We start from the raw sequence: 16,361 nt of genomic DNA on the forward strand, positions 1-16,361 counted from the left end.
ACTTTCTCGCTGGTATGTTGGTCACTGAAGAAGGTTTTTTTTTGTTTGTTTGTTTTTGTTTTTTTTTTTGAGACAGAGTCTCGCTCTGTTGCCCAGGCTGGAGTGCAGTGACCGGATCTCAGCTCACTGCAAGCTCCGCCTCCCGGGTTCACGCCATTCTCCTGCCTCAGCCTCCCGAGTAGCTGGGACTACAGGCGCCCGCCACCACGCCCGGCTAGTTTTTTGTATTTTTTAGTAGAGACGGGGTTTCACCATGTTAGCCAGGATGGTCTCGATCTCCTGACCTCGTGATCCGCCCGTCTAGGCCTCCCAAAGTGCTGGGATTACAGGCGTGAGCCACCGCGCCCCGCCAAGAAGGTTTTTAAAAAATATGTTAATGAACATTTTTAGATGTTAGACAGCAGAAAATCTTTCAGGATCTCCTTTCCACTATATTATTATAAGTGGAAGTCCTGCATTTTAAATTTCTAGGGAGAACCCCTCTTGTTTGAATAACTTAGGGCAAGGCTCTTCTAGCAGATCTGATTTTCCCTACAAGTCCAATCTCTTTAGTAGGCCAAAAAACGTTTATGATTTGCCCTTGTTTTCTTCCAGGAACCTTCTCCACCTGCTGCCTCTATATAACATACATTCCTATTAAACTCAGTCACCTCAAGGGCCCTGCTCTTTCTGTGCTATCTCATTTCCTCATGCCTTGGCACATACTTTTCCATTTTCCAGGTTGTCTTCCATTCCTTCCCCCAAGCAAGGCTGGTAAATTCCCGCTATTTCTCTAGCCTTCATGAAAAGCTCCTCCTCTGTGAAGCTCTCCCTTCCCAAAGCTGCTGCATGGCCCTAGATGCGCTCCCCATAATTATTCCCATCATTATATCTATTGTTCTCCACTGTTATTGCTAGTGCCCCAGAATGTCCCCTTGTTAGGCTGTAACTTGAGAGTGGGAGTTTCATTTATCTTTAAATTTCCAGTGCCTATATTTGTCACTCAATAAATGTCTTATGTATTTATTTACTTTGGAAAAATAGAATACATGGCTATATAAATGATGACTGTTTAGGAAATGCGATTTTAAACAACTCACTTGATATGGTTTGGCTGTGTCCCCATCCAAATCTCATCTTGAACTGTAGTTCCCATAAGCCCCAGCTGTGGTGGGAGGGACCAGTGGAAGGCAATGGAATCGTGGGCGTGGTTTCCCCCGTGCCATTCTTGTGTATTGAGCAAGCTCTCATGAGATCTGATGGTTTTATAAGGGGCTTCTCCCTTTGCTTGGTTCTCATTCTTCGCTCTCCTGCCACCTTGTGAAAAAGGACTTGTTTCCTTCCCCTTCTGCCACGATTTTAGGTTTTCTGTGAGTCAATTAAACCTCTTTCCTTTATAAATTACTCAGGTATGTCCTTACAGCAGTGTGAGAACAGACTAATACACACTTATTTAAATGCTTGAGGTTTTAATCTTATCTCTATAATCACCCGCCCAATTAGAACCTCCTAAACTCAGTCTCGTTTATTATTCTGGGTTAGTCAAACCTACATAAGTCTGTAGTGAAACACACAAAAGCACAGACCACTGCATGCATCATACCCAACCAGCATCAGGGCAGTCATTTATTGTCTCTAAAATAAAACAAAAGACACAGTGTTTTGTTTCTCTTTTATTGCAACCCATTGCAAGGTCAAAGATTCACGGAAATATAGAAACTACAAACCGGGTGAATTTTCTTTATCCACTCAAAAAGACATTAAAGACAAAGGACCAGAATTTTCCACTACAGCAATATATTTCATAGTCTTTATTCTGAAAATACTGTTGACATTTTGGAGAGAATAAAAAGCCCTGCATTAAACGTATTCACATGTATTTATGACATTCTAAGCAAAAAAAAAAAAAACTCTATATTGCCCAGAAAAATTATTTTAAGCCTCATTTCAAAGCATCTAATGAGAACACATTCAATAACCATCACAGGATCACTCAAGGTGATGCCTTTTTCTGGCTGGGTTTTTTTTTTTTTTTTTTTTTTTTTTTTGAGATTAATGCTTTGAGGCTGGATATGGTATTTCTATGGAGTTCTACAAATGTACCAAAGCAGTTTTCCAGATTATGTTGCATCAGGCTTTCTGGATTAGTCAACATTTTAGAGAATAAGTGCAAGTCCCCACCCCACCCCACCCCGCAAGCTAAAGCATGTTATAGTGCTGTACTTTAGATGCAAACAATGCAACGTTTAAAAAATCAATTATACACTCTGAAACCATTTGACAACCAAACTGTAACACTCCAAAGGTTATTACAACTTTGAACTGAAATGGTACCATCTATATCATAGATGGCTCTCCCTTCTTTTGTCTTTTTTAACTATTTAAAATATAGTATGACATATATAAAAATTAAACTTCTGCATATTCCCTCAAGCTACTATTACTATACATACTGTCTTATAAATTAGTTTTGGATTAAAAATCAGTTAAAATATTGTGAAATAAGCTATTTCAGTGGTGGGGAAGTAGATACGAAAATGATGTAGTTCAATGTGTAAGAAGAAATACAGTTTATTAATGTTAAACAGCTTTTTTCTTACACAAATTTTATTCCCTTCAAATTAAATTAGAAACTCATTTAGTGACGGGAAGAATACTCATGGTGCTTACTGACTAGATTTCCTAACTGATTGGGATTAAAACAAAAATGCCACATCAGAAACATGTTGACATAATCAAAGGAAACAGTTGTTTACAAAAAAAGAGAATCATTAGAAATCAGTAAATGGCATTCAAATGTAAAGCTATCTTTTGCTTCTTACAGCTAATGTCATGTTAGCAATGTGAGACTTAAAGAAAGTGAAACTCAAACCTCAGTATATCTGTTAAAGACCAAATAACAGTTATATTCACTCAGGGAAAAATAAATAGCAAATTCACAAGTTAGGGTTTTGTTTCTAGTTCTGCTGTGAAAGATAATCACTCTTTAGCTTAAAAAGGCTCCCTGATGTCCTCATTATAAATCTAGACACAGGAACAGTTATTTGAGCCTGAGTCCCTAATATGAATTAATTGTAAAGATGTGTTAAATCAAAACATATATTCATTTACTGATAGGTCTTGTCTTAACTGAAGCTGGCAATCTTTAACTAAACAAAGAAATGCTTATTTCTGACAAGTGTAAACAGAATTTCAATGAACGGATTTTCTAATTTTCCTTCTTAACTCATATATTAGCTAGCAATAGATCTTTGTAGTAGCACGAGAACTAGTCCAAAATGACAACATGCACATATCCAAAAAACCTGTTCAAAAACCCAAAGCAAAGCAAAAAAAGCAACAACAGTAGAAAGATTGTCTACTTATATCTCACTCATGAATCTTCTATTAATGTGACTACCCTCTCGTATCTCAGAAATACACTTTAATAATTACCAAAATTAAGAAAATAATGAAATGATCTGTACTTCTTAAAATAATTGCACACCATTAATTACATTGGTGGCTTCAATGCTAAGATTAGTTTCAAATATCATTAAAATATATCCTGACCAGTTACTATCCAGGAAATAAAAGCTAACACAATGTTAACGTAAAACCAACTAAAATATTTAGTGCTCAACAGAATGCATTTGTAGAATAATGTATAATTAATTTTTGTGAGCTGGCCAGGGGAGTTCAGATTGTTGCCTCCATATAACCAATTTAGAAAAGGCTTTATTCTTTCTAGTCCCCAAGTCACCTACCAGATAGCAAGTTGGCCACCTGAGGATGCATGGAGTTAGGCAGTGCCACAGTGGATAACATGCTACCTCGGTGGCCTGGAAGAAGGCTTCTCTGTCAGGAAATGATCTGGAGTAGATGAGAGCCCCGGTGTAGATGTGCACACATGTGTGAGTATGTGAGAATGTAAGTGCCTGTACGTGTAACATCACTTCTATTGTAGTCGTCATCAGCAGAAGTGCACAATTCATCCCATGTAAAAAGAAGGCCTTCTTATTTGGACATCTCCAAGTGGCAGCAATTAGAAGCTCAAAATAATACATCTAATTTTTTGACTCTATATTAAAAAAACTTTTTTTTTTTTTTAAAGAGAAAGAAGCCTTTGAAGTTAAAAACTAAAAAGTTTGTGGCTTTCATAATCTTTAATTTCTAAGAAAAAAAGCCAGCTCACTTGGGAACAAATGACAACTGCACTTCTGGTATACAGTATGCAAACAAGACACAAATACACATACTTGAACACATACAGACAGGCGACAGTTAAAACCCTTCCGAGAGATCAGCCCCCCAAATGTACAATTCTCCTTTGCTCTGCTGAATGATGCCAGTGGACTAGGCGGGGCAGGAGCGTTAGGAGGAGGCGGCAGACATGTTGGGGGTCCAGCCCATCTGATAGGCTCTCTCCAAGGTCCTCTTGCAGTCCTGCAGGACGGTGCTAAAGGTGATGTGGGGGTACTGCTGCACCAGCTGTTCCACCGTCACTTCGTTGACCTGCAAACAAAGAAGAGCCATCATCACGCACAGAGACCACCAACACCATGCCGCTGCCCATGCTCACTGATGTGCTGCGGCTGACTCACGGTGGCACAAGGAGCCCTGGCTTTGCTCCTCCTAGCGATGTGAGGAAGGGTTTTGTGAGAAGATATGTGTCCCCTTTCATCTGACCTTTCTGATCTCCCAGTAACACACCTGCCCTTAGGGATTTTTAAAAGACATAATATCAAGAAATCAAAAGTGTTTTCTAGAAGCATAGATGACTGTGATTTGTCAAGATCTTAACCATGTCCATTGAAAATCCAGTGCTTGGGAGGTGAAGAAGCAGTAAGATAGCTAATGTGCACTTGACTTCATCATCAACCCAACAGCCTTCTTAGGACAAAAATTGTGGAAAGCCGGAGAGGATACACAGGATTCCAGACAGAAGTGTTGGGGAAGATGTTTATTTTTCTTCCCTTTAAATGTTAAGGTACTGCAAACTTCAAGTGCCTTTGTGAAAAGGGCTGAAATGTGAGGAATCAATAATTAAAACATACATGGCTGGCAGGTCAGAGATGGCCCCAATAGACCTTAACCATCAAAGATACCACCTTGATTCTTGATTAGACAAGGCAATCAGACAGGCCTAATTAAAACTAACACCTTTACAATTGCTGTGCTGTGAAGGGATTAATTTGTCAATTATTTTTAAGCTGATTGCAGTGCATATCACAGAAGTAGACAGTTTTCTTCATCCTTTAGATAAATAAATGATTAACCTAAGAACCACAACTTTTAGGTAGCTTTATTTAAAATCTTTATTGAACACTTGGGCATTTTCAAATACATCAATATTTCATTTATACTGAGTAAGCTAGTCTGAAAGAAGGTACTTGTGATACACATTTTTGAGCATACCTCTTGATGTCCATTATTGGAAAAGATCAGGATCACTAGGAAAAACCTAAAACAACATCAAACCCTTGCTGTTTGCTTTGAAAGCCTGCTTAGAAGTATGATGATCATGAAATTCAGTTATCTGCACTTTTCTGAAATAGCATGATGTTTTCTAAGTGATCTAGAAAACTATGTTATCTGTTAATCTTTTTACATTATTGACACAGTTGATATTTCAACATTGTGTTGATGATACTAAATCTTTGCCAGAGCATTTCTCTATTTAAGAACTGCTTGTGTTTAAGTCAAATTTAACCAAGCCATATAACTAATTCTTTTTGTGATAAAGCTATGATTTATAACATTTTATTTTCAAAAGCTAATAAAATAATTTTGAATAAAAAAAGGAAAACTGATACACATATTGGAGTTGAAATATGAACTGATTAATTTAATATAATTTAAATGTGTGCTCTAAGTCTAGAGTTCAGACAGCTTGTAACAGTACATTTAGGAGTCATCTATCATCTGGCCTTGCCTATTCCTCTAGCATATGTTTGATACTATCCAGCCACTTGGCCTAGTTTCAGTTTATTAAGTTGTTCAAGTTCCTTCTGGTCTTGGGATCTTTATACATCCCTGGAATACTTTTTGCCCCACTTATCCATTATGATCCCTTTCTCATGCCTACTTCCTACTCATCTTTGAGTTCTTAGCTTCCATGTCATTTTCCCAGCAAATTTGGATCACTGCCTTATCTCTGCTCCCCTCACTAAGTTACGTAAGTATTCTAGATCATTCACTCTTTCAATACTGCCTACTTTTCCCTCAGAGTACTTATTATTGTACTAAGTGAATTTATGATTGCTTAGTTTAATGTCTATTTCTCTTGCTCCAATCTAAGATCTATAAGAACTATGATGAGCCAGGAATAGTTATGAGTGAGTGAATGCTAAAACAAATACAAACTACAAATAAAAAATAGAAATCCAAGAATAAGGCAAAGCCAGACACTGACACTAACATACTAATCAAGAAGGCCAACAATTTCTTGAGGAACTCATATTCAGTTCAAGAATCTCCTCCTTCAGGGAAGCCCTCCCTAAGCAACCCAACCCAGAAGGTTGAGTTAGGCACCCCTTCCCGGTGCACCATGGCGGGCACCCTGCAAGGTCTGTCCTCTCTTTGAGCACTCCCACACTGTATTACAATTATCTGTCCACTTGCCTATCTCTTCCACTTGAATAGAAGTCTCTGGAGATTAAATATTGGCTTTTTATCTTTAAATCTACTAGGCAGTTCAAAATAGAGAAGAACTATGGCAACTATGGTTCGTATCATGGACTTTGGAAGCCACCAGAAACAGGTTTGAATCCTGCTTTCATGTTACTTCTTTTCTTTTTTAATCTACCAGGTTTTATTTTGATAAGATGTGATTAAGGAATCTAATTTTAGTTTAAAAAAAAAGTATACTTTAAGTTCTGGGATACATATGCAGAACATGCAGGTTTGTTACATAGGTATACACGTGCCATGGTGGTTTGCTGCACCCATCAACCCATCATCTACCTTAGGTATTTCTCCTAATGCTATCTCTCCCCTAGCCCCTCACCCCCCGACAGGCCCCAGTGTGTGATGTTCCCCTCCGTGTCCATGTGTTTTCATTGTTCAACTCCCACTTATGAGTGAAAACATATAGTGTTTGGTTTTCTGTTCCTGTGTTAGTTTGCTGAGAATGATGGTTTCCAGCTTCATCCATGTCCCTGCAAAGTACATGAACTCAGTCTTTTCTATGGCTGTATAGTATTCCATGGTGTATATGTGCCACATTTTCTTTATCCAGTCTATCACTGATGGGCATTTGGGTTGGTTCCAAGTCTATGCTATTGTGAATAGTGCTGCAACAAACATACGTGTATATGTGTTTTTATAGTAGAATGATTTATAATCCTTTGGGTATATACCCAGTAATGGGATTGCTGGCTCAAATGTTATTTCTGGCTCTAGATCCTTGAGGAATCCCCACACTGTCTCATGTTACTTCTTTAAGATTTGGTTTTTCTCAACTGTAAAGACAGGATAAAAGTACTTATCATAGGACCATTATAGGGATTAAATGTAATAATATGCCTAGCACTGTGACTCATATAAAAAGCCCACCATACAGGAGCTCTCACTATTGGAGGAGGCACTCAGTAAATGGTCACTGAATGAAAGAGTTAATTCATGATCTCTTAGGGCCACTAGTTCTCTATAGCGTTAATCAATATTGTTCCACCTTTAAGTTATCTCATAAAATAAACCTTGTTAACACTAGTTGTAATGTTAAAAATAAATTAATCACCAAGCAAAGAATAACTTTTAGAATGTTCTCCATGTACAAGAAAAATCTATTTTATCTTAATGCTTTATTGAGCAGATTCCAGAACTCTCCTTAATAACATAGTCTAGGTTTTAAGTAACTACTTTGGCATGGTTTGGATATTTGTCCCCTTCCCATCTCATGTTGAAATGTGATCCCCAATGTTGGAGGAAAGGCCTGGTGGGAGGTGTTTGGTTAATGGGGGTCTGCCCATCATGGCTTGGTGCTGTCTTCAAGATAGTGGGGGAGTTCTCTCGAGATCTGGTTGTTTAAAAGTGTGTGTGGCACCTCCCCCAACTCTCTCTCTTGCTCCCAGCCTTGCCATGTGACATATGTGACATGCTTGCTCCCCTTGCCTTCCACCATGACTGTGTTTCCTGAGGCCCTCACCAGAAGCAGATGCCAGCATTGCACTCCTGTACACCTCAGAACCATGCGCCAATTAAATCCCCTTTCTTGATAAATTACCCAGTTTCAGCTATTCCTTTATGGTAATACAAACAGACTAATGCATCACTGTCAGGAAATTCTTCCTTTTTTTAAACGGATGTTCCCCATGCTGCAGTTAGATGAGTTGCCTCCCTCCTGCCACAGACAAACAAAAGGATGCAGTTTTCACTAAGAGATGAAGTCATTTGGTCAGAGAGGAACCTTGGAAAATCTGCGTCACATTCCAAAGAAGTAAATGTAGTCCAAGCCATTTGGCATTCAAGGAAGTACTAACTAAAAATAAATGAGAAAAGAATGGAGCAGAGAAAACATTCAAACCCACTGTTAACGATATGAACTCTTTTCTATGGTACATCTTTTCCAATTTATACACAGGTTTGTACAGAGTTTTGTACCTAGGGTTGACAGGCAATTTGCTTTAGAGGGCCAATTAATTTAAAAATAGAAAATATCTCTATGTAATAACTGTTTTCCAGGAAAAGGCACATAATTCACCTTAAGCAAACTTGATACATGAAGATAAGGATTTATGAAGTATACAAATTAGAGAATAATTGTTTACTTTAGTAAATAATTTCATGGTAGGGTTAATTTATTTTGCCAGCTTCCCCAGCATATTTTATATATCCTTTGATTTCCCAAAATGCAATTTACCTATTTCAACTGCACAAAGTAAAATACATCTGTAGTTGAGAATACAGATGATGATGTGTTTGTTCTCTGGCTTTCACAGGTTTGGGGTAAGAACTGACAATAATTTGACTTTGTGTAACTGTATGAAAAATGGCACCAGTAATCCTCTGTGGATATAATGTATCTTCTAAGCAATCCTTTTGCTAACTGTACTCTGTAAATTCTAGGAAACAAAGCAGTGGGGAAAATGCAAATATTTCATTTTAGAGCTCTGTTGGGTAGAAGTTATTCAGGGGAAATACACGGGATCCTATTTAGGGAGGGTTCTATCTTTTACTTACAATCTCTCCTGGCAATAGTGTGACAAATATTATACTACAGTTACGCTCATTTACTCCTCAGAAGCACAAATTATGCTCACCTTTTCTTTGTATGGACTCCATAAGTGCTTTGGTGCCATAGAGGATTCAGGGAAGACACCAGCAGAGCCCAAATCCTTTTACATCGTTATGTCTACATGCACATTTCTGCAGACATTTTGTCATGCACAACTCCACTTGCTAGAATGAAAAGAACCTCTCTCTGTTCCAATTCATAAAATATATGTAATATAAAAAGGGAACATTATAGATGAAGTTTTTTTTTAAAATTTCCCCATGATCCCTGGTTTTCTGTATTCAATTTCTTTTCCTCTTGCTGAAAACTATCAATGGCAACTCCTATATGACACATGAGATTTAAAAAATGCAATGTATCTTCCTAAAAAAATATGCTGCACTGTCATTTGAAGAAATTACTGTGATTAAAGGGGAAAAAACCATGTGCCACAAGTTTTTTTTAAATATAAGAAAGACTGGATTTTATACTTCTCTCCAAATGCTGCATAACCATAATTTACATTTTCAAAATGGTTATAACTCTTTTTAAGGTAGTAGCAATTTGTCTGGTATTTTAATCTATTTTGAGTTAACATCTATTAGCACTTTGTGAAAATGTGAGGCAAATTGCTATGCTAATGAAGGTAAATCACACCACAGTTTCATGATATGGCTGCTGCTCTTACGGAAGGGTGAGGAGAGAAACTGCAGAGTTACAGAGAGTCAGTGTAACCAATTTATCTAGGCCATTACAGTCTCTTTATTAATTTCCCCAGAAAGTTCCAGATAAGTGTAAACCCAGGCCTGACTTATCTCCTCAATGACACGTACTGTTCAATAGACGTCATTTCTGATAAAATTTGCAGAAGAAGCCATTTACATTAAGTGATTGTTACTTCCTTTTTAACTCAGGTTTTAAAAGAAGACATATTTATGATGGGGGAAAATATTTGACATCTGATTATATTAAAATCACAATTAAGAGAAAACCACTTAAAGTTCTTGACAACAAGGAGAATTTCAGTCATCTCTTTGTTTTTAGTCCTACAGGCACTGTCTGGTATATTCTTGCCCATCAGAATACAGGCTCTATGAGACAGACGTTCTTGCTGGTTTTGTTCACTGTCAAATCCCTAGCACATAGTATATACTCAATAAATATGTGTTGGCTAAATTCACATAGGAGTTGTTCAATGAATATTTATTGAGTACATTAAAAAAGCACCAAATAGTACTGAGCCAGAAATTGTAGAGATAAGCTCACCTTGTTCCCAGACTGTTCAACTAGAGTGGTAGCAGTCTCTAAAGTCCTGATATTATGGCAGCCCCAAACTCCTTTAATCCTCTGAAGTTCATACCCATGGTGATTCTTTGCGCTATTGTCTTTACCATCTGACATCACCAGATACCTCTTTCCAGATACATCTTCCCTAGAGTTTCCAATAATGTTGCACAGGAGACCAAAGCAGCTCATGATGGTGGTTTAGCAAGTTTTGCTGGGTCATGTGGCTGTCAGGGCGTACTCAGAAAATAACTAAGCTATGCTTTGGATTACCTGATGTCAACCCTCCACACTGGAGATCGTTCTTAAACCAGGTGTGTAGACTAAGAGGCATGCTAATGATCCTGGACACGAGTCAGTTCCCAAAACTTGGCAAAACCCCACACAGTTCAGAGGATTTGACACTGGTGTTTACAGCATCAGCAGCCTGCTCAAGACGGCAGGCCCAGGAAGGCAGATGATTTGGAAATTTTGTGACATTTAAGCTCCCTTTTAATGTCATAGTTATCTGATGGCAAAGAGTAAATTGTGGACAGGTCTCCTGACTCAAAACAATGCCATTTCTATCTTCTGATTTCTTGGGCTTTGGGAGTTGGTATGCCTTCACCCCTATGTGGAGGCAAGTGAAAATGTGAAGGGCTCTCTTTTTTCAGTTGGTTCTGCTGTCATGGTAGTGTTTAGTATCTGATGCCTCAGAAGCGTGCAATGAATGGCAATCTCAGATAAGGAGAAATTCTGCCACCAAAAATGCCCCATGCCCCCACTGCTAAACACATAGTATTAGGCTTTTGCGTGTTAAGAGACAATCAAACCCTTCTCTTCAGTGTGGTTTATTTTGGCAAAATACTTGAAAACAATTTGCTAATGTTTTACTCAAATAACCAATAAAGCAAAATAAAAGTATGTCTCTGTTCAGGCAAGGACGGGGAAGACAAGAAGGGAATAATATTCAGTGAACATCTATTATTTCCCAGACATCTAAGCATGAATACCCCTAATCAGACGGAATTTCTATTTCACAGAGCTAGTAAATGGTAGCTAGATTTTGAATTCAGGACCCTAACACACAGTGCTCTCTGCACTGTACCACATTGCCTGGCCCCTTAGGTAAGATGGTGTGGTATGGAAAGTGTCAAGACTGGGGTCTAGCTGATCTCCTGCCCTGTGAAATATTTACTGACATTCGTTTTTTTAATGAATATAAAAGAGATTGCAGTTTGCATATACATACATTTCAAAGTCCTTGACAGTGTTTTCAAAATGGCTGCTCTAAATGTAAATTATAATGGATCTCGCTTGGCCTGCAGAGTGGTCTATTGTGGAGCTGTGGGTTACCTGAGACTTTGAAGCATGATGGAAATGCGAAGAAGCCGCAGGACTGACAACAGGCCTTTGGATAGGCCATCCGTGACTACGCCAGAAACGGGCACTGCTTCCTTTCCCGTCTCTCACCCATAAAAACACTTTCCCTTGTTACAGAGGTAGGATGGCCTGCAAGCCAGATATGGCCCCTGCCTTCTTGTAGCTTATAACCCAGCAGGGGAGGAACAATGACACCAGCAACAGCAAAGCCCGGAAAGTGCTTTCTAGGGAAGTGCAGGTTGCTGCAGAAGGAAGCCCACAGTAGGCACCTGACCTGCTCCTTGAGGGCTGGAAAGGGCTTTCCAAATGAAGTGATATTTGGACTTCTGAAGGACAAGAAGGTGTCAGCCTGTGTACCATATCCACAAAATATGCACATATTATTCAGAGAAGAAAGGAAACCAGCTTATGAGCTAGAATAAAACAACTCATCAGGCGTTACTTTGTAAGCTATGCAATGTTTCTCCCGCCCCATCCAATGAACTCAAGTGTATACCTGCAGTAAGTTATTGTATCAAATAGCTCTGCTGTGAGGAAGGGAGGGGCGAAGAAGGTGGACCCCTTTATTTGCAGGTGGAAAGAGTAAAAGGCCCACAGTATATCTGTGAAGGCATCACAAATAGCACACTCAGCTCCTGCCTCCGAATTCAGGGCTTGGGCCTTCACACTGGTCTGTCATTCTTCACAGACTCCCTGGGTAATGTCACTCACTGCTAACAGCCCCAGAGGCTGACTCCTGGCGGCCCAGAAGCAGAGTGCTGTCTCTGGGGCAATACGCCTCCGGAGCCTGCTTCTCTCCGCGTTTCTTGGCTCTCTGGGAAACTAGTGGATATCTGTGGAACCTGGTATTCACCAGGTGCCAGCAAAAGTCATCGTGAACAATGCATATTCAAACAGACCTTAATGTGCTTTCAGCTGGTGCCCACAGGCTCTAAGATGGGCACATATTAAAAAGGATGAAATCAGGGTAATGTGAATTTTAGTAACACCCCAAATTTGCATGTAAATGAGGTGAGTCATCTAAGTGCAGTTTAAAATATTTTAAATAGGACACCAAGAAAAGAGAAAAAGAGCAGACGATATATTGATTTTTCCAGGATCCTGCACAGCTGACAACATGTGCCCACTCTCTGCTGGCCTGTGTAGATTTTTATAATTCTATCTCTCTCCCTTTGCAGCAGGACTTCGCACGTCCCTGTTCAGGTGACATGCCACATTCTGCTGAGGTTTGCTATGGTGAGAGCAGGGAACTAGGAAACTGGTACCTCTTCAATCTCTCACCTCTTTCTCTTCAGTGGCGAGGCTAAGCTTCCTACCTTAGCACTTGGCTCCTTTATTCTCCCCTGTAATCAGCTTCACATTTCCTTCCTTCCCTCTTCCTTTCTCAGACAAACCAAGGCCTTCTGCCATAAACCCTACAGTGACTCATATATAGCAAACTTATGATAAATGTTTACTGACATGGGATGAATTAAACTGTGTCTACAAGGGCAAGAAAGATACAAACAAGAATAAAGTGGTTGTCGACCCAACTGCTCATTAGTATTACCTGAAGATCTTTTAGAAATCCCAGTGCCCAGGCCATATCCTAGACCAGTTATATCGGAGTCTTGGTGGACAGGGAGTCAGGCATCAGCAGTTGTAAAACTTCCAGGAGATTCCAAAATGCAGATCGGGGAGACCTACTGGTTTAAAGCCACTGACTGAAAAAGCTCCTAGAATGCACAGGTGATTCCTGTTCTTGGGGATCTGAAGGCAAGGTTGAACTAAGCACCTGCCCACTTCCCACGATATGACACCTCTGAGCTAGAGGTTCTGGGGAAAAGGAACTGTTGTTGCTATAGCTTATTAGCCCTTCTTTTTTCAAATATTCATCATTGTCTGAAACAAAATATGCATTCTTTGAATGTGGTAAAAATGGACTGGCTTCTTCTCCTTCAGCATCAAGTCTTCGATCTCTCATTAGGCAAAGCCAAAGGTGGCCTCCATCTGATCTTCCCAAAAGCTAAGGGGAAGGAAAAAAAATTCTCCTATCCCCAGTTCTCACATGGACCTAGTGCTTCCTCAGTGGAAAATCCATGATATGGAAGGAGAGGGTATTCATGATTAGGTATTTAATTTTTTTTTTTTTTTGAGATGGAATCTCGCTGTCACCCAGGCTGGAGTGCAGTGGCGCGATCTCAAGCGATTCTCCTGCCTCAGCTTCCTGAGTAGCTGGGACTACAGGCACGTGTCACCATACCCAGCTACTTTTTTGTATTTTTAGTAGGGACGGGGTTTCACTGTATTAACCAGGATGGTCTCAATCTCCTGACCTCGTGATCTACCCGCCTCAGCCTCCCAAAATGCTGGGTTAATACAATTTTAAGAAAAGAAATTTTAAGAAGAAAAGTTGACTATCTCATTGGAGCCTAAAAGCAACTTGCTAAATCTGGGAGTCAGCTGACCACAGAGCATCCATAATGTACGATGCTTCATGCGTGAACCTCATACCGGTAGCCTGGGGTCTTTAAGGATGTGTTTTTCATACAGAGGTAAGAAATAGTACTCTTGGGTGGCAAAAAAAAAAAAAAAAAAAAAAAAATCATCGAAAAATCCCAAAGTATACAATAAGACAGATACTGAGAATGCAATGAACCTGACAGAGGCAGGCTCATAAATTCATTCAACTTTGTCAAATGCAGTCATTCCATTTCGGAATCTGCAATGATTGGAAGTGCTATGCTCTGTCAATATCACAACAGGCCTGGCTTCATGCTGTCTCTTTTTCATGAAATGTGTGTTGCCTGTTAACACTAGCACTGCTTCTATTCACTTGAATTAGCACAGTGAGAAAGCAGCAAAGAACTTGGGAGGATGGGGATCACAGAAACGCCTGCAGTGTTAAGTGAGAATTGGGGCTTGCTAACCTGAAGCCTCTAATTAGAGATTAGTGTGACAGGAAGTCCAACCACCAGACTGTCAGAGAGAAAAATTAGTGACATTTTCATTCCCTGTATCACCAAGCTATCCTCCACTGAGAAAGATGTTTCCAAGCTATCCTCCACTGAGAAAGCAAGCTCCAGGTACACAACCATAGGTTGGCCGCTTTAAGGCCACAAACCACTGGCCAGGACTTGGCCACAATCAAATCTATGCGTATGTGCATGTGGTGCAGATAAGAACCAGAACATAACGTATGTGGGACACCAGGATGGAGAAAGTTGCTTGGGGGAGTCATCTGTAGTGCTACAAATGATTCAGCAAATGATCAACAATTTGAAAAAAGAAAAACTAGGCCCCAATAAGATAATTAATGTAGTCACTAAGTGAGTGGTAAGTGCAATGTACTTATGGAACACATCTAGGTATTTCTAAATTAAACTCATGAAGTTAAGCTGAAAAACATAATCGAGGGGGAAAGCTCTCTGAACTAAAAGTGTGTTTTCTTTTGTGCATAATGGCTTTCTCGATTTCAGTTTTTATTTTCTTACATAAAGGATAAGGTAGTGGTAATCAGCAAGTGCACACTTGATGAAAAAAAATCTTTCTAAAATTGCCATTTCCATTTTGTAGCATTTACAAATTTGACCTGTTTCCTAAAACAAATTCATGATTAGCAAAAATTTATTCTGCATTAATGTGACCGGTAAATCTGTAGATTCAAAAACCTGAAAATAAGTGCTATTCTTGGTTTTCAGAAGATGAACTGTACATAAATCAGAACGTTGCAGGGCTGGGCTCTGAAGGATGCCAAGTTCAATCATGCAGCAGATGCTGAGCTCATCTGAATGTCCTGATCGTCCCGGGGCTTGCAGCTGCCCTCACAGCTCCCCAGCTATACAGATTTCATATGAAATCCAAGGGGGGACCTTTCTCACTTGTTTATTTATTTTCCTCTGTCTAGGTACTTTTTACAATCCATTAAATTATTAAGAGGCAGTGGAATCTAATGATTTTCAAATTTACTTTTAGCTGTATAATACTTTCACAAACCAAAACTGTAGATTTCAAGTACATAAAACAATAAGAATGGGGCTGCTCTGGTTGAAGAGAATGCAGATGAGAAACACAGTCCAATCTATCCATCCATCCAGCATGCAATACATATTTATTTAGCAACTAGTGTGTACCAGCCACTGTGGTAGGTCCTGGTAATATAACATAGAAGGAGAAACCCACAGATCTTATATTCTAGTAAGGAGAAGTAAAGAGATGAAGGTAGGAAGGGTAAAAATCAACCACTACAACAAGCAAGAGCTAATGTTTATTGCTTGCTTCATAGGAAGAACACCACACAGATTAATTCACTCCACTGTCTCGATGTGAGACAGATGTATTATTTTCATTTTACAGATGAGGGAATGGTGGCACAGGGAGGCGGTGGGGAACGCAGAGATAGCAGCAAAGCTACAGTCTGGTGAAGTGGAAGACAAGAGACAAGCATTCTCTGGCAGGACGGAGTGGTTATCATATGGATGCTGCTGCCAAGAGATGGGGGAAGTGAGAACAGAAAAACGGCCACTGCATTTGGTGACACAGAGGCCACTGCTGACCTTGA

General features: G+C 39.5%; 1 protein-coding gene across 1 annotated transcript in view; it reads right to left on the reverse strand.

Annotated features, from left to right (window-relative positions):
- Nucleotides 1-1,639: 1,639 nt before the first annotated feature.
- Nucleotides 1,640-16,361, reverse strand: part of FBXL17 (F-box and leucine rich repeat protein 17) — a 545,014-nt gene continuing 530,292 nt past the window's right edge. Inside the window, exon 9 of the mRNA XM_015140531.3 lies at nucleotides 1,640-4,473. Within this exon, the coding sequence (XP_014996017.3) occupies nucleotides 4,333-4,473 (141 nt within the window). The 3' untranslated portion in view covers nucleotides 1,640-4,332. The remainder of the gene's footprint in view (nucleotides 4,474-16,361) is intronic.

This window comes from Macaca mulatta, chromosome 6, assembly GCF_049350105.2.
Source record: "Macaca mulatta isolate MMU2019108-1 chromosome 6, T2T-MMU8v2.0, whole genome shotgun sequence".
NCBI classification, from domain to species: Eukaryota; Metazoa; Chordata; class Mammalia; order Primates; family Cercopithecidae; genus Macaca; species Macaca mulatta.